At 29.2% G+C, this 18,091-nt stretch overlaps 4 protein-coding genes across 7 annotated transcripts; 1 reads left to right on the top strand and 3 right to left on the bottom strand.

Moving 5' to 3' along the window:
- Positions 1–1,046: 1,046 nt before the first annotated feature.
- Positions 1,047–2,340, top strand: Iyd (Iodotyrosine deiodinase). Its single transcript, XM_035092722.1, has 4 exons — positions 1,047–1,193; positions 1,231–1,461; positions 1,532–1,848; positions 1,923–2,340. The coding sequence occupies exons 1-4, from the start codon at positions 1,082–1,084 to the stop codon at positions 2,103–2,105; spliced, it is 843 nt and encodes a 280-aa protein (XP_034948613.1). The 5' UTR covers positions 1,047–1,081; the 3' UTR covers positions 2,106–2,340.
- A 532-nt stretch (positions 2,341–2,872) lies between these two features.
- On the bottom strand, positions 2,873–13,202 carry d4. 3 transcript variants are annotated; one of them, XM_035092611.1, is made up of 9 exons: positions 13,017–13,202; positions 12,846–12,955; positions 12,510–12,749; positions 12,130–12,335; positions 11,977–12,046; positions 10,125–10,280; positions 7,383–7,832; positions 4,154–4,266; positions 2,873–3,952 (listed from the first exon to the last, which is right to left on the bottom strand). In XM_035092611.1, exons 1-9 carry the CDS (start codon positions 13,091–13,093, stop codon positions 3,821–3,823), a joined length of 1,554 nt encoding a protein of 517 aa, XP_034948502.1. In that variant the 5' UTR covers positions 13,094–13,202; the 3' UTR covers positions 2,873–3,820. The 3 variants fall into 3 exon arrangements, with proteins under 3 accessions (XP_034948502.1, XP_034948503.1, XP_034948505.1); XM_035092612.1 differs by having other exon boundaries at positions 7,383–7,661; XM_035092614.1 differs by lacking the exon at positions 10,125–10,280 and having other exon boundaries at positions 7,383–7,661.
- A 211-nt stretch (positions 13,203–13,413) lies between these two features.
- Positions 13,414–16,556, bottom strand: ThrRS (threonine--tRNA ligase). 2 transcript variants are annotated; one of them, XM_035092838.1, is made up of 5 exons: positions 16,344–16,556; positions 15,893–15,967; positions 14,237–15,792; positions 13,869–14,158; positions 13,414–13,795 (listed from the first exon to the last, which is right to left on the bottom strand). In XM_035092838.1, exons 1-5 carry the CDS (start codon positions 16,395–16,397, stop codon positions 13,647–13,649), a joined length of 2,124 nt encoding a protein of 707 aa, XP_034948729.1. In that variant the 5' UTR covers positions 16,398–16,556; the 3' UTR covers positions 13,414–13,646. The 2 variants fall into 2 exon arrangements, with proteins under 2 accessions (XP_034948729.1, XP_034948728.1); XM_035092837.1 differs by lacking the exon at positions 16,344–16,556 and adding an exon at positions 16,215–16,337.
- Positions 16,341–17,900, bottom strand: LOC118072738 (UPF0488 protein CG14286). Its single transcript, XM_035092839.1, has 2 exons — positions 17,714–17,900; positions 16,341–17,632 (listed from the first exon to the last, which is right to left on the bottom strand). Exons 1-2 carry the CDS (start codon positions 17,732–17,734, stop codon positions 17,063–17,065), a joined length of 591 nt encoding a protein of 196 aa, XP_034948730.1. The 5' UTR covers positions 17,735–17,900; the 3' UTR covers positions 16,341–17,062.
- Positions 17,901–18,091: the final 191 nt, after the last annotated feature.

Below are 18,091 nucleotides of genomic sequence, written 5' to 3'. Positions count from 1 at the left end.
TAATAAAATGATATAAATGAGTCTCATCTTTTAAAAGACGACAAATAAATTTTATGCTCACCTTCATCACATGCAAATTTGAAATAAATAGGTGCAAAATTATTTTGAGACTATAACTTTTATTATTTCATACTTCTTTGATGCTATTATTAAATTGAAAAATATTTTTGATCTTTTCGTGTCAATAACTCTCTGCCGTTGATGATTTCATCTTCCATTCTAAGAATCAGAATAATAATGATGCTTGTAAGATGCAATTGTATTTGAATTAAAATGGAATTGGCCAGTTATACCTTCATTTAGTGACAATCGATATAATTTTGTTTACCAAGGAGTTTTATAACAGTCGCAATTTTTGGATGACGATTAAATACAGCGTAATCTTAGTTATATTAAAACATTATTTCTCTGTATAGACTCACCATTGGAGTTAGATGATGTATCTTATTTCCAATTTTCGAAAAAATTTATTATTTTTTATGTAACTTTGATGAAAAATACTAAAAATGCATAAGACTGCATTTTCTACTGCCAACATGGTAGCCATCTTGTTCCAAACATTACTCTAGCGCTCGTAGCGGATATTTATTGAACTAAAATATTTCTATTTTATCGACTAAGTTTAAAGCGCAATAATTTAAAAAAATAAATAATTTCATTTTCTATTGATACATAACAAATAATATGTTACGAAGCGATTATTCATACTTTATCATAATATTTCCATCATAATGAGTGAAGATTATTATTAATTTGAATAACCCTGACATATGTACGTAAAAGTACGTGCTACGAGTTCGCAATACATGAACCTCGAACTACTTATCATCATTCCATTCACTTTCTATCTCTTTCTTTCCTTATACGTTGAAAGAATTACAAAACGATAAAAAAATCTGAATCTCATAAAAAAATATGACCACAAGAAAAACTATAAATATTAAAACACCTTGAAAAGAGAAAAGTGACTAGAAGATAAAGATTCAATTATTTGTCTTCACAGTCATCAAAACACTTCAACACAGTGTTTCTTATTCATTTTTAAATCTATTTAAAAGCAAGCAAACTCAGTTTTACAATAATGTTGTCAAAGATTTTGCCTTTCTGGAGTCAATACTTTCATTACATAATCTTTGCTCTCATTTCTTATTGTGCTTTAGTAAACTTTATTTCAAAACGTAAACATTTATCCTGTAAACAATAATCAATTAGTTGGAAAAGAAATTAAAGATATAGATTCAAACGAAGAAGAAGAAGAAGATGAAGATGAAGTAGAAAATGAGTCAGCTTTACCGAATGATTTGGAGCACATTCCTTTCGCATATGTCAGACCAAGTGTGGAAGATTTGAAGAGACGTGCTGAGGAATTTTACAAGTTAGCAAATGCCAGACGGACTTTGAGATTCTTCAGTTCAGATCCTATTCCAAAAACTGTTATTCAAGACATTATTCGAGCCGCTGGTAAGCACACTCATGTAATATAATCCATCATGTACCTGAATGATTTTATTAATTAATTCTGGATGATTAGGTACTGCACCTAGCGGTGCTCATACTGAGCCTTGGACTTTTGTGGCTATTTCTGATACAGAAACTAAAAAACAAATAAGAAATATTATCGAAAAAGAAGAAGAAATAAATTATCGAAAACGTATGGGTAAAAAATGGACAACTGACTTAAAACCGTTAAAAACTAACTGGATTAAAGAATATCTTACCACTGCTCCATATTTAATACTTGTTTTTAAACAAAAATATAGTATCCTTCCAAATGGAAAGATTAAAACTCATTATTATAGTGACATGAGTGTTTCAATTGCTTGTGGAATACTCATTACTGCTATTCAGGTAGCTGAAGATTTCATTTTAATAAATTTAACATATGGGTGAATCTTATGCTCTAAAGAATAAATATGTTTCAGTATGCTGGACTTGTTACTCTCACTTCGACCCCATTAAATTGTGGGCCTGCCATTCGAGCACTGTTAGGAAGACCTTTACATGAAAAATTATGTCTTCTTCTACCAGTTGGATATCCAGCAGATGATGCAACTATTCCCAAGCTTCAACGAAAACCATTATCTGATATACTAATCGAAATATAACTCAATTTATATAAAATTATGTGAAACTCTTTTTAGAAACTAATTTTATTAGCAATTTGCATACAATTACTTAAAATAAGCAGTATAAAAATTCAATTTTGAATCATCATTGGAACCAATCTAAAGACAATTCATCAATGTCAGTTAATTTTTATAATATTGATAACGGTGATTTAATTTGTAATTTATTCATTTCATTATTATGCAATTCCATGCAATTTATTTTGAATATCGAGCAACCAATCACATTATGATCTAAATTAAGTACAATTTTTTGTATAAAATAGAAAAATACTGAGTTGCACAACAATTTAAAAATTAAGAAGTTAAAAATATTTCAAGAATAAAGAAAAATTATTTCGTATTTAAATAGTATTAAAAAATTTTTTCTCTCTGTCATTCTCTTCTCCATTCTCTTGGCTAATATCAAGTGATCTTTCCATCAGTTAAAAAAACTTTGATTAAAAAAACTACATAATTATCGCAGAATGATTTTCCATACATTTACAATGTAAAAGCTGCCAATATCATAATACATTATATAAAAGAGGTATTCTCTTATCTATTTTGGCTCATTTATTTATTCATTTTTTTTTATAAGATAGTAAATATTAATCAATTATTATTCCTTTTTTCAGTTTTTCATTAGTATTATAATTACTCTTATTTATTTAAATATTTATTCTTTACAAAGTTAATTATAAAGTGAAATGAATTAAATTCAATTGAAAGTCAAATAAATTTAAAAAAATATCATTTTCCTTCTTATTGTTATTATAGATTATCATTAATAATTAATATATCAATTAATAAATTTTACAATTATTCAAAGCAACTATTCACATCTGCAAAAATTAAGCACTGATCAAATGTTGAAACTCTGAAATTTTCTTTTCTAGAAAGTATTGTCGTATCTATAGTACAATCGGCTATTTTTCAGTTTCACTATATTGTCCATATTTTTTAGACCATATTTAATAATTAATTAATTAGTTATTAACTTTTATTATGTCACGACAAATCTTGAAAGACGTTATAACGGTTTCGATTGATTTGCGAATCAGTCTCCATCTCTGGCTACAATAATAGTCATTATACATTTAAAAAAAAATCCTAATTATGCATCAATTAGTTATTTATTCATAAAGACTTTCAATCACTTAATTTTAGCTTTTATTCATTTACTGATGCTCTATGGACACTTTTTCATTTTTACTGAATTGCTTAAAACAATTGATCAATTCGATCTAAGAAGTATCATCATTTATAAAACTTTACAATATCAAGATATTACAAGATAAATTACTTATAGTTCTGAGATCACCAGCGCCTGAGACGTAATTATAATCACGAATAGCGTGAAACTGATAATGAATTCATTTCTAATATTTTTCACAATATCAGTGGACAATAAACATAAAAAATTTTTTTAAAAAATTGAGTAAAAAAATACAGACAAGGAGAAGAACGCGCGATGTTTAAAAATAAAAATAATCCAAATATAAAGAAATAATAAAAACACAATTCTCTCTTGAAATGATATACACTCAAATAAAACTCTGAATATTCAAGAGTAGACAGAATAGAGAAGAGGCCTTGTGCGAAGGATCTGTCGCAGGAACTTGATTGAATATTACCGCGCGTCCAAGTATGGCCATCAGCACCCACATAATTTTTATTTTATTATTTTTAATAAAAATTTATCTTCTTGAGGTTTAATCTCTCCGATGAAACTCGGCTATGCACAGACGACACGACCAGGAGCCCTCAGGAGGAGCTGCAAGGGGCGGGGATAGACAATACATGTGGTATCCACGATCACAGTCATCACAGAACAGCAACTGAGCCTAGTACGATAGGCCAAACATATTAGATCATTTTCATTGATAGTTGCCTCCACTATTAATTCATTTACTTGATGGGTTTTGTATAAAAATAATTTTAATTTATTCATAAAAGACACTGTGTTATAATTCATAGGTTGATAGTTTAGAAAACATATGCCTTTTATAGAACAAATCAAAGAGGAAAAGAATTATTATACTCACGTCATTGTCTGATGTACCACATATGGAGCAACATTTGCATTCGATACATTGCCACCTGTACTTACGTACAGATACGATCATATTTGCAGTAAATTGTAAACACGTTGGATGTCCTATAACAAGAATGAATTTGGTCAAGGATGATACAGGACATTTGGAGCTTGGAGAAGACTTGACTGGACGACTAACGGAAAGGTGCCAGGACATTTATCTTGTGCCGAAGAACAGTGAACTCCAAGCTATCGTTTTCTCTTTTCATTAATTATTTAGACTTAATTTTTTTTTTTCGACAATAAATTTTTTGAATTTTAATTGAAATAATTTTGACCAACCGGATTACTCAAAATGTAAATTGTCAAATAACTTGTTTCAATTATCAGTACACAGATGGTGATCCCTGTGTCATAAGATAATTAGAATTTAATGAAATAATTAAGCCTAAACGCGATCAACTGTGTCTTTCACCTTTCCTCAGCACTAAACGTCCGGAATAATGAAACGCTATCATATTTCCGCACAAAGTATTTTTATTTGATGATTTTTCATTTAAATTATCTTGCAATAATTTATTATTAATTAAATCATTATTTCAGTTCGTATTGATTTTCTTTCTGTTTGACGTTGCGTTTTTGGACAATCCGTTATTTTCATTTGGAGTAATAGATGGTAAAATATATAGCAGGGCGTACCTTGGAATAGTTCACGTTCTTTCTTGCGCAGCACAATATAAACGTCGCAAATCACACTCTCTCCTTTAGCACACTCAAATAATTTTTTAAATTCATTTAATTATTAATTATCTAATCGTCATGTCTCTCACATACTCCAATTTTTCTTTCATTAATTCAATAGCTCATAATTTTTCGTTTAACTAATTACTACTTATAAATTACAAGTTGTTTTTTCGCTAAGCCCCTTTAAATATTGCTTAATAAAAATTTCCTAATAACAATTCTTCATTGTAACAACTAGAGAAGAATTTTTTTCATGAGTTATTTACAATGATTTGAACATTTAAGCCAATAAAAAAAGTATGCTAATTAATATGTTATTTGATATTGTGATTAAAAATTTTCTGGTTTCATTTTTTAAATAAATTAGAAAAACAATACTGAAAAATTCTTCTCTCAGTGTATAGTTAATATTAACTTTCTCTATTTATAATTTTCCATTGAGGAACTATCTTCATACTTGGTTCTTTTTGTATTTTAATTTAATTCGTTATTCATCATTTAATTTTGTCAAATATACTTCAAAATTTTCCTGTTAAAAACAGAGAGGCATTCTTGCATGTATACATACATTTTGTCAGGCAAGCTCTTGTATATAATACAATTAAAAATTTCATTTGATTCCCGTTACAGTTTTATGTTATTGAAATACAATCTGAGGCCCCTAAATATGGCTGTGATATATTTTTTGTCAATTTTATTATTCGGCGTAGAATTTCCTAATTTTGATGATATCCCAGTAATTTTTATTGAAAAAATATATAATAAAATTAGTTTAAAGAATATACATATTTTGAAAAAAAAAGGAAATACCCTAAAAGCAATTGGCAAAAGCTTATAAGAAGATCAGAATATTTAATTTGTAAATAAAATAAAATTTTCGCGAGAAAAAATATTCTTTTACATCTATTAAAGCTCGTAGAAAAATTTTTTTTTTCTATTTTTATACATAGAAATATTATTTTTTTACATTTCTTTCTTTTGATATTAAAGTCTTGATAAAACAAATTCATGAATATTAGCTTTTCAAAAGTACATCTAGTTATATTAAAGAAAAGCTCTTAAAGAGAAAATAATGCCCAATATATATTCAATAAAATAACAAACGTAATGAACAATTATAAAATAATACTACGGAAAAATACTTCTGTTTGTTAACTAATATTAAAGTTTCATTTAAAATCAATGTATCAGAATTTGATTTTTAATTTTTTATCATTTTTAAAAAATGTCAAATATAATTTATCGATAAAATAGTACAAAGTTCAGTTCATTCAATGTTCTAGCTTTGTATATTTATCAATTTTTTAATTTTTTTTTCTTATAAAAAATTTCTACCTTATAACTAATAAATTGTGTTAGAATAAATCACAGTTATATTTTTCATTTACGAATTGTTATTTCTTTTTCATTGATTTTTTTTGCTACTTGATAATTTCTATTTTTAATTGTAATTTAATTTTTCTTCCTCATAATAAGAAATAATAGCTAAAGTAATAATTAATACTCAGAACAGATTGCACTAATGACAAAGTAGTATTTTGATCTTGCTTTGACTAGTGTCTAGTTTATATGATTGATCATTTGAAATTTTTTTATAAAGCTCATAGTCATTTTTTATCTAATAATATCTATTGAAACTTTATGCAAAATTCAACACAAAAAATAGACTATTCAGTCTACAGAATTAATCAATAATTAAAAAGTGAAACTATCAAATGAAGACTGACACACAATAAAATGGAGTACTCAAGAAATAGAACAGCATTATGGAGATAATTTAAAAAAAAAAAAAAACTCAACGAAATAGAGAAAATTAGGAAGATCTTTGAATGAATTAAGGCAGTTTGATCATCTAATTACATTTTGATGATTAAACTATTTTACGAAATGATGATTTTATACTACAATGTTTGTAAATGTGATTAAATATTGATTAATATCAAGAAATAGAAATAAATTGACCAGTAGGGTAATTGTTTCATACTAATCAAGTATGATAGAAAAATATACAAGTAGTAAAAATATTCTTCAGTCATATGAGAAAGAATAAAAGAAAAAAATATTCTTCAGTTAGTATTCTTATGATATATATAATTTTCTCTACTATTTGAAATAGTTTAGAATAACATGTAAATTGGAAAGAGTATGATGAATAAGTGATTAACAAGTGCTTCTGTCACAACAACTCATGTGAGATGAGATAATTAGCTTTCTAAATAAACTGGTGGAAGCAATAACAGTTGATAATACTATTAAATGATTTTTTTTCCTATATATGCTCACACTAGTCTTCCACGATCTAAGACCATACACTTCTGGATCAAAATCAGGAAGACGAAGAGAAATTGAACGAAATATTGGATGAAAATGAAACGTAACAAGTCTCAATAAATATAAGAATCGAAATGAATGAAAAAGACTATTGAATAATAGATTTAGTTATTAATTATGATTGGCTCTTCTTGTGTACTTGCGCTTTTTGTCCTCAATCTTACCTGAACGACCGCAATCACTGCAAGAGACCAATTCCTCGGATCCACCTGTCTTTTTATTCTCCCTAGCATCTCCAAGACAGAAATCACAATAGGGTGATGGTTGAGCAGCTCTACCAGACTTCTTATCCTGGACTTGTCCTTGAGTATTGGAATTACCAGTGATGATCCCACCAACACCACCAGCACCTGCGATGTCTGGCCTTAATGCTGAAGGAGATGAGGCGATGGCACCAGGCGACGCTACTGATGGCAACTGCTGCTGCTGATCTTCCTTAGGAGCTGAGACAGTAGGTGAGAGTGGAGTGGCACTCGTCTGAACCTGCGGCGGCAGCTGTTGCTGCTGCTGCGGCTGAGGCGGTGCCCCGGCAGCCGGGGTCGTGCTTGCCACGGGGGAGGGACTCGAGGTACTCGAGGAGGCAGTTGTGCTCTGTCGACCCCGACGTGTACCACCTAATCACAAACCGACCACATACCCAGTTGCGCTTTTTGTCACTATCCAACAACCATGCACACTGGATTATTCCACAATAAATTTTTATATTTAGTTTAGCTCTCACACTCTCAACTGCTTCCTCTTGCTCACACGCTCTCATTCTTTTTTTTTTGCAATTGATTCTGTTGTTCTAGCTTTAGACCATCTATTCATTCATATTTATTTTTTAAATAATAAAAATTATTAATTCATTTTTAATTCAAGTATTAAACAATCTGTTTTTCAATTATATAAATCTAAAAATATTTTCTCTATTACTCTGAATGATGATGAACATAAAATGTACAATTTGAATTGATTAGTTTTTGAATGAAGATGTTCTAATATTGTACTTTAAGGTACAAAATTATAAAACAAAGTAAAACAATGATTTCCAACAGAATCAATTATTTTTACAAGCAGGAACGACCCCACTGACACGATATTTATTTAAGAAAGAAATAATGCAAACTATGAGTAAGAAAAACATTCCATCACCAACACCAATGTTAATATAATAATCATAATAATATTATAATAATAGTGAATAAATCCCAAATTCCAGTATCACTTAAAAATTCTAAATGCATTGTATTACTGTTATTAAGTCAAACTTTTTATTAATAATGCGTAAATCAGGCAAGCGACTTGCAGTTTAAGTCGTTTTAATAATGTATTATGTTTTGTAATGTTTCTTTCGATAAAATAAAAAAACGTGCTCGAAGCATTCGGCATTCGCGTGCAAAATGAAATCAACTCAGTGCCTCTAATATATATATATGTAATAAATATAAATATGAACATGTGTCAACATTATATAAGTTATACAAGAAAGCAATTGAAGCAATTGTTTATTGTATTTTTTTTGTTGTTTTTTGTTTTCTTAAATCTATAAAATTGTCTCGTTGCATCCATTGATCATAAAAACTACCTAAAACATGCTTGCAAATATTTTCTAAAAAATAAAATAAAAAATTTAATAATAATAATGATAATAATAATGATGAGAATATATAATATGTTACACACACATACTTTTGTTTAACGCTCTTTTTTTCAAAAAAGTTAAAAATAAAATTTAAATAAAATAAATAAATAAACTAGGAAGACTTGGAATGAATTGTGGAAGGCTTTTGTATTTTTTTTTTTTTTTAAACTTTTAAATAATGACTTTAAAAAAAGAAAAGAAATATATATTATACGTAAATATATGTATATATATATATGAAATATATTGTGCGGCATGCCATTGCAAACTAAATCGTTATAAACAAAAAAATAATAACGCATTAAAATTTCTCACAATGTGTATGCTCAAAGACTGGCCGAGTGGTTTTCATTATAAACGCGATTTTCCCCTCATTCGTATCTTGTTATCTGGTACGACTTCCAGATATCGAAGGCATCTCGATTATATTCTGCGGAAATACACGAGAGAAAAAAGAGATATGGCTTCCATATGTTAAAAAAGTATTTGGTATTTTATCGAGGGGACTTTTTTTTTCAATAATAATTAATAACAATCAATAATAATTAATTATAATAATAAGAATCATAATTAATTAATTAATATTAATCAATAATAACGATAAGTAATGAATGTAATAATAATAATAATGATAATAATTATAATAGTACGGAATTTAAAAAAAAAAAAAAAATATTATTAATGTAAAAATTCTTTGGTCAGTGAATGCAACGTGATACTTAACAAGCGTCTAATGAAAAACAAAAGTAAAAAAAAAAAGAAAACAAAAAAAATAAATAGAGACAATCGTATGAACACAAAGATCAAAAGTACATGTATAGAACAATTAAAAATTAAACAGTATATTGTTTGCAATGCACACGTTTACATATTCTCTTTCTCTCTGCCTCTCTCTCCCGCTCTTTAGATTCCAATTTTAAAAATTTTATTGATTTTTTTTTATCCAAAAAAACTCGAATACTTTTTTTTAAAAATTTTTTACTTTTTTAATAATTTTATCTTTTTCAACAAATTTATAAATCTCTTAAAACTGGATGGTTGCATGAGCAAAAAAATCATGATGATTTTAAATAATGTATTAATGTATTCCATTAAAAAAAGAAAAAAAAGAAATAAGAATTAGTGATCAATTAATTTATGAATTAATCGGACTGTTGGACTAAAAACAAGGAAGAGAGATCGAATTTTTTTTGCTTATTTTTTTTTTGCTTAATTTTTTTTGTCTTATAGAGAGAAATATCTTAAAGGAAACTGCGATAACTGAGCTGATTTTGGGTCCAACCTGGCTGGTCCGAAGCAGCGGTGTCTGCAACGCTCCGTGATTCGACTTCGGCAGGACTGGGACTTAGTTCCTTAGCAGGATCACCAGAGGAAGTAGAGTGGGAATGACTGTAATGGTAGACCAGACCAGGTCTGGTTTTATACCGTGCGCCGCATACTGCAAAAGTGCAAATACTATTTTCCCCCAAACCATCCAATGCAAAAATTTTTTTTTTTGTCTTTTTTGTTTAATTGTTTCCTTTGTTAAGAAATTAAATTTAAATTTAAATTTAATAAACTGATTAAAACAATGGAAAAAAATTAAAAAAAATTATTTTGGAAAATAAGAAGAATAAATGAATTAAAAATCGGGGGGTAATTAAGGGTGGGATTTTTATTGACAAAGCTCGAAGAGGTTTTCGAAGAGAGCGTTTGCACACCGTTTTCTTTCTTTGATTTTTTTTTTTTGGTTTGTTTTTCTTTTGCCACTAGTACACATCCCTATCCACCTAAGTAAAATGTTCTATATGTGGACAAGCAGTGAAGGAAATTATCAGCCCAAAAAGCAAAACTAATACAATGCAAGGCTTGAGATGCTTCGTAATACACCTACTGTATATCAGCTCGCTACAGAGTGAACCTATCGCATTCTTGTATTTATTTTTATTTTATGTAATAATTATCTTTTATTAATTGTCTTCAACTTGTCTTTATTAAAATTGTTTATTGTTATTAGAAAAAGAATGGTTTCGATAACTCCGAAGATATTTGGCCCATTTCAATAAGCTGATTTTAATGAATATTACTAATATTTACTTCATCAACGACTGATCTATTCGGTTACTTGATTTAATATTAATTTTGTTCTTTGGTTTAAATTCATTGACTGTTTGCGATCAATTGAAATAATATTACTTGGAAATAATTAATCTAATAATTGTAAAATAATCTCGTGGTTAAATTTCAAATTTAAGCTGTCAAGAGCTTACTTTCTCTAGACCAAATGTCTTTAGGTGCTCTGCTATTATAACAAGACTTGTACGAAGAATTAAACAGATTGGCAAGCACATACGAGTTAATCTATAAGGACTTTACTTTTTTTAAGGGGCAGAAATAAAGTTAATTAATAGTAATTACTTATTAGTGACTGTTATTGATCTTCGAGAAATTCAAGATGAGTTAATTAATAAACTTCATTCATTTTTCTTCTCTGCTTTTCCATTTTTGATATCACTACCAACTAATTCTTTGTTTTATCAAAATATTAAATATTTTTATGATTTTACTATTCACTTGCGCCCTAGTGTACGTTAAGTAATTGAACAATTGATTTTTATAAAAGAAAAATGGTTTAAATTAATGATATTATCTAACAAAAATTTTTGGGCATTCATTTGATAATCAAAACTCGAAGAAAAATTTCAGCCACTGATTATACGAATTAAAATAAAGAGAGAAAAGATAAACAATACGGAATGCAAGTTAATGGAAACCTATGAGAGGAAAAAAAGTTCCTCGTGTCATTTTACAAGTGGATGACCGCTTCCTGTCGTAACATTAATCAATACTCAACGTTTCGACTTGCTCTTTTAAATTTTTACACTACAGTCAATTGAATTAATTGTGTGATCGAGCTTTCATCTTATTACCTATATGATCATTATTAAATATATATGTATAACGCGATTAAATAATTATAAAAATATAATTGTCAAAAATATAACATTTTCCTTTTTTTAAAACGCTACGCGTTAATCTTTGTGGCTTTAGTGGAAATAATAAGTGGTAAAGTGAATAACAATAATTTGCAAAAATGGAACGAGTAAGTAAGAAAAAAAGTGGTCATTTGTAGTTGTATCGATGATTAAACTTACGGTCACATACGAATGGTTTATCCGAATCCGCAACATCATAATTGGCTTTTTTCCGTCCCCGTCCACCACCCTAGATGATAACAGAAAATAAATGTTAAATAGATGCGATAAAAAAGCACATTGTAATAACCATTATTAGAAATCATTATTTACTTTTGTTCTTTTGGTCCCTGGGCTGTCGGTGGTTGGCGGATGACTTCTAGCTGGATGGTGTCCACTCCCTCGAGGTCTTCTTCGTTTTCTTTTACTGCTGTAGCTTTCTTCATAATCATAATCACTATCTGGATCTTGTTCCTCAAATGCATCTATGTCTAACATATCTTGTTCATCATAATACCAAGCATCTTTGCTATGCTCATCTGCAGAATTAAGAGAGTTATGTTAATCTTTTACTTAAGAAACAAAAAACATATGATTAAAAACATAAAGATGTTGTTAAAAAATTGTATAATTATTATAGTATGAAATACAAGAGTAAACGTTGACAAAACTTTCGCAGCGAACTAATATCGACCGGCGTCTGGAATTCCTACCTTTCAGCGCCGCCGACTCTTTGCTATCATCATTCATGCCAGCTACAATGCCATCAGGTCCCTCAATTCCCTCATCTAAATCGCCACGAATTCCACGTTTTGGATGTAAATAATGCATCAGGTACTGACGTCGCTTCTTTCTCCATCTTTTACTAGGATATGTATATATTTGGCCATGTAATAATCCAGGCATACGCTCTCTCGACGACATGAACAACGCCGAATGATTCTGAGCGACTCCTGACACAAAAAAAATTGTCCGAAATTCTTTCACTATTAAGATTTACCCGTGAACTATTAAATATAATTTTTACATTTATTTTAAAATAATCTTACCTGTTTGGGAATCTAAAAAAGGCATCCGCAGTCTTCGTTCTCGACATAATCGGCTATTATAAGTTGATGAATTTTCAATGGCTTCCCTGTACGCTGTATCGTTGAGAAAGCTATACACAGAGATGATCAATGTTAGCTTAGAAAAGGGAGACTTAAGTACATGTAACTGACCTTTCAATTTTACTAAGATTTGCTTCATTTACTACTTGGATTATTGAATGAGACGACGGTAGAGCTACCGCCGTCATTTTGTTTGCCCAATTGATCCTGGGAAATTTTAAAAACACGTTATTTAACAAATATTCAATTCTTTAGGTGCGGCAGACAACATAGCGTAAAGGACCACTGTCGAGTCGATGTTTCTCCCTCCAGTGAGAAAATGTCGCGCATGCGCAATAGCTGTTACTACGGGAGTCAAATAGATCTTGATTTAAAAAAAAATGGTCTAAGTAATTAATCAAAATTTTTCTTTCACTCCAAAATTAATAAAAAACTTATAAAAAACATAAATTTAATAATATATAGTCTTGAACAATTTTCTTTTATTTTTATTCCATTTTCATATTAGAAAAATTACTTTACATTCTATTGTGACATCATTTATTTTTCTGCTCCAAAATAAATTTAAAATTGAGAGCGACTGTAATTTATCATTGATTATTAATACAATCAATAAAAAGCTAACAAATGCAATAATAAAGTTCATTTGAACTTTTTTGAAGGAATTACCTTGTAAGAAAAAAAATACTCAGTTATAGTGTATGGAAATAATAAATAATAAATTATTACAAGCGGTATTCATTAAAAATTGACTTCACAGTTGCGATCCTTTGTCTCCTTAAAGATTGTGAATTTTTTGATTAATTCATCAATGGTTATTTCACCATGAACTACGTTATCTCTCGTTCTTACATTCACTGTACCAGCAGTACGTTCTTTTTCTCCTACAACTATAAAAAGAAAATTTTGGTAATTTAATATTTATTTTCAATAGAAAAATTAATACTGTTTAATTTTTTTTACCTAGAATAAAGTTAAACTGCGCTAATTGAGCGTTTCGTATTTTTTTATTCATTGTATCACTGTCATCAATGTCAACTTCAGCCATAAATCCAGCATTCCAAAGTTTCTCTTTCACTTGGAATGCATAATCATCGAACATAGGACCAACTGGAATGACCATTACTTGTCTTGGAGATAACCAAAATGGCCATTTTCCTGCGTAACTTTCAGTTAAGATAGCAATCATACGTTCTACCGATCCTAAAATTGCTCTGTGGATAATAACTGGCCGTGTTTTCTCTCCATGTTCACTAAAAAAACACAAGTAAATATTAAATACGATTTAAATACATATATAATATAGTTTGAACAAATTTTAATAAACTTACTTAATATAAGATAAGTTGAATCTTATTGGTAATTGGAAATCAAGTTGAATTGTAGCACACTGATGAGATCTTTTTAAAGCATCAGTAATAGTAATATCAATTTTAGGACCATAAAATGCTCCATCTTGAGGATTAATGGTCCAAGGTTCACCAAAAGTGTCTAAACTATCAGCTAGGGCTTTTTCTGCTTGATTCCACATTTCAATGTCTCCTAAAAATTTCTCTGGACGTGTAGATAAGCAAAGTTTGAAAGTAAATCCAAACACTGAATAAACGCACTTTAAGAAATCAAGAGCTCCAAGCATTTCATCTTTGATTTGATCATGAGTACAGAAAATATGAGCATCATCTTGTTGGAATCTTCGAACTCTTGTTAAACCAGTGAGAGCACCAGAAAGCTCATTACGATGAAGAACACCAAAGTCCGCCATTCTCAGAGGAAGTTCTCTCCAAGAACGATTACGAACATCAAAAATCATGCAATGTCCAGGACAATTCATTGGCTTCAATGCATAAGTATCTTTTTCTACTTCAAATGAAAACATGTTTTCAGCATAATGTTGCCAATGACCTGAAGTTTGCCATAACTTGACATTATAAATATTTGGAGAAACAACTTCTTGAAATCCTCTTTTCTTATATTCTGAACGAATGAACTCAATAAGAGTATTATAAATATGAGCTCCACGTGGCTGGAAAAAGCAAGAACCTGGCGATAGCTCATGGAAAAAGAAGAGCTCCTGTTCTTTACCAATTTTACGGTGATCTCGTTTAGCTGCTTCTTCTTGGAATTTTTCCCATTCTTTCAATTGTTTAGTATCTGGAAAGCTAATTCCATATACTCGTTGTAAAGTTTCTGCATTGGCATTTCCTTCCCAAAAGGTGGAAGAATTTTTAGTAACTTTAATTGCTTTGACCTTTCCAGTATGTCTAATATGAGGTCCACGACAAAGATCAATTAATGGACCACATCTATAAACTGTAGTTGTTGGAGTATTGACTTTTTCTTTCAAGATTCTCACTTTGAATTCATTATACTTGAACATCTCCAATAAATCTTCCTTCGTCATTTCTAGTCGTTCAAATGGTTGCTTTTCTTTGACAATAGTCTTGTAGAGAGATTCAAGATATGGAAAGTCTAAATTAGAAATTCCTTTGTCACCAAGATACATGTCATAATAAAAGCCATTCTCAATTGGTGGACCGTAACACAAACATCCACCATAAACTCTTTCCATAGCTTCTCCTAGAATATGTGCACTGGAGTGCCAGAAAACTTGTTGACCTTCAGTACTATCAAATTTAAGCAATTCCAATTTGCAATCACCTTCCAATGGTCGATCCAAATCCCAGAGTTCATTATTTACTTTAGCTATCACCGTATTGTCTGCTAGACCTTGACTGATATTTTTGGCAATTTCATATGGAGTTGTACGCCATGCTTGTGCTGGAACTTGCTTACCATCCGGAAGAGTTACAGTAATATCGACAACCGGCTTTGCGGCGAGATCTGCTTCGTATTTAGCTTTTAATTCATTCCACAGCTTGATACGATCCTACAAAAATAGTTTTTGTCAATCATTTAATATTAAAATTTAATTTATTTTTCAAAATGTGAAAATCATTACCAAACAACAATAATAAAATGATACTTACTTGAATATATGCCGGCCATGGGTTCAGCTCTGATATATTGCTTTTCTCTTTTTTTTCTTTTCCTTTCATTTTTGCCTATAATAATAAGAAGATATTCAATTATTATAACTGTGCATATACATACTGAGAAATTATGCTGATGATTGACGATAAATTTTTTGAGGTTACATCAGAAAATCGATTACACATAGAGGTTATAATAAAACCGAATTATTTTATTGAAGTTAAAAATAGTTATTTACTATTGACACAGAATTTAATGAAAATAATCTTCAGGTAATTTAAATCATGGATAATAAAAATTGCATATATTGTAACCAACCCAAGCATTTTTCCATCTAACACAGCTCTTAATACAACCTCTGTATCGCAATATGGACAGCATTATTAATGAAGTATAAAAAATATTTAGAAAAATTATTTATAAACGAAAAAATACTATTCTTCGTGCCTTTTCATCCTGGATACCAAGATTTTCAACAGCAGTAATTACGTCCTGGCTCATGATGTGGTTTTAAATAATTTTTACTTATTTCTGACACAAAATCACGTCACTCTGGATCACTCACTCAGCTGTATACATATATGTTGTAACCACGTTTACCGCAGTTGCGCTACAGAAGTACCTTGGATGAACCGTTAGATACATCAAGCATTTGAAATAGAGCTTATTAAATTATTAAATTAAAAAAATTTTCGAGAAAAATGCACTTAAACAAAAATTAAATAAATTGGCTTATTCGAAAGGTAATATAGTAATTAATATATAAATGGAACAGTTTACAAAATGTTTATTTATATTAAAAAAATGGCTCTAAGTCTGAATCAATTTTTAATAAAAAAGATAATTATGTCTATTGAAAAATAATTTGACTCGACGCTTTCCTAATTCATTATATGGACACCTTTATTTATTAATTAGAACTTGGGCGATATTTTACTGATACTTTTTACCATCATCAGGCCTGAGTGCAAAATGATCAAGAATTTTACAATTTAATTGATCTACTGTACTGTAGCAGAAGTCTAAAATATTTTCTGCCTTACTCAGAGCTTAGACAATTGTTTTTCTGCCTTAAAGGTTATATAATTAATTTTATAAAAATTAATGATATAAAATACTTAGTATATGTACATAAAAAATTATTAATCACTTTTATTATATTCATTTCATTCTTGATTTTGATTAGGAAGATTGAAGTTAAAAACAAATGGATTATTAGATGTATTTTTGCTAAATAATGATGATAAATTAACAGAATTTTCACTACTAATTTGTTTATGCTCATCATTTGTGCTATTTAATTCATTTGTTTCATGTTTATGGATACTATTAGTGGAATGAGCTTTCCTAACAAACAAAGCTTTCTGATTCTTTTCTTTTGAAGTGGAAAATTTAGCTGTTGATGCAATCTTTCCATGTTTTTTTTCTTCTTGGAGCATTTTCTCTCGATAGTCTCCAAATGTATTCCTCATGATTTGTCTTTTTTGAATCAGAGGAACTGTATTGCTTTTCAATAGATTTAAATTCTTTTGAGTATTTTTTACATGCTTATCAGAAATTTTACCATTTTGAAGGCTTAATTCCAACTGTTGAACACACCAGCATAATTCTAATTCAAATTTATCTTCTGCTTCTGGATCTAAACCACTTGATGATGAATTTTCTTGTAACGTAACTGGCATTGAAACTTGTGGAGGGAATGCTTTGGATGGTAACTTCACTTTTGGAAGCTTTTTCTATTTAAAATCAATTTAATAAATGTATTTATTGACAGTGAAATATATAATTATCAAAGTTATTTACATCTGAATACTCACTGGTCGAGGTTTTGGTGGCATGTTTTTGTGTCTTGGATGAATTTTACTTTATAATATCTATTGCAAATTACACTCCTTATATATTAAATTTACCGGGATCATTAACCTTTTTCTTTATTAACAAATATATCAATTAACTACAATAAATCTCTTTCTAAGTAAAAAAAAAATCTCTAGGAAATCCTTTCACGTGGTTTGTTGTTGTTGATAAAAGATTCTGTTTTATCAACTGTAACTGGTTATTTCAATCAATAAAGTTGAAATCTTTTTTACCGGTTAGAGAGGTCATTTTAGTTTATTGTTTTTACACAACAGCAGCACAGTCACCACATTCCGGGAATTCAAGGATTTGGAAGTTGAACATGTTTGATTGAAAAA

This window comes from Chelonus insularis, unplaced genomic scaffold, assembly GCF_013357705.1.
Source record: "Chelonus insularis isolate UGA/USDA-ARS -01 unplaced genomic scaffold, ASM1335770v1 contig_94_pilon, whole genome shotgun sequence".
In the NCBI taxonomy this organism is placed as follows: Eukaryota; Metazoa; Arthropoda; class Insecta; order Hymenoptera; family Braconidae; genus Chelonus; species Chelonus insularis.
The sequence above is the reverse complement of the archived record's forward strand: the minus strand, read 5'-3'. Positions and strand labels throughout refer to the sequence as shown.

Coding starts and splice junctions, on each gene's coding strand:
- Iyd (XM_035092722.1), top strand. CDS start 1,082: ATGTTGTCAAAGATTTTGCCTTTCTGGAGTCAATACTTTCATTACATA. Junction 1,194..1,230: donor AAAACGTAAACATTTATCCT/GTAAACAATAAT, acceptor AAGAAATTAAAG/ATATAGATTCAAACGAAGAA. Junction 1,462..1,531: donor AGACATTATTCGAGCCGCTG/GTAAGCACACTC, acceptor CTGGATGATTAG/GTACTGCACCTAGCGGTGCT.
- d4 (XM_035092611.1), bottom strand. CDS start 13,093: ATGACGGCGGTAGCTCTACCGTCGTCTCATTCAATAATCCAAGTAGTA. Junction 7,833..10,124: donor CGCTGCTTCGGACCAGCCAG/GTTGGACCCAAA, acceptor GTTTGTGATTAG/GTGGTACACGTCGGGGTCGA. Junction 4,267..7,382: donor CAGTGATTGCGGTCGTTCAG/GTAAGATTGAGG, acceptor TTCTTGTTATAG/GACATCCAACGTGTTTACAA.
- ThrRS (XM_035092837.1), bottom strand. CDS start 16,277: ATGCTGTCCATATTGCGATACAGAGGTTGTATTAAGAGCTGTGTTAGA. Junction 15,968..16,214: donor TTAGATGGAAAAATGCTTGG/GTTGGTTACAAT, acceptor TTATTATTATAG/GCAAAAATGAAAGGAAAAGA. Junction 14,159..14,236: donor TTCAACTTATCTTATATTAA/GTAAGTTTATTA, acceptor GTGTTTTTTTAG/TGAACATGGAGAGAAAACAC.
- LOC118072738 (XM_035092839.1), bottom strand. CDS start 17,734: ATGCCACCAAAACCTCGACCA. Junction 17,633..17,713: donor TGCCACCAAAACCTCGACCA/GTGAGTATTCAG, acceptor GATTTTAAATAG/AAAAAGCTTCCAAAAGTGAA.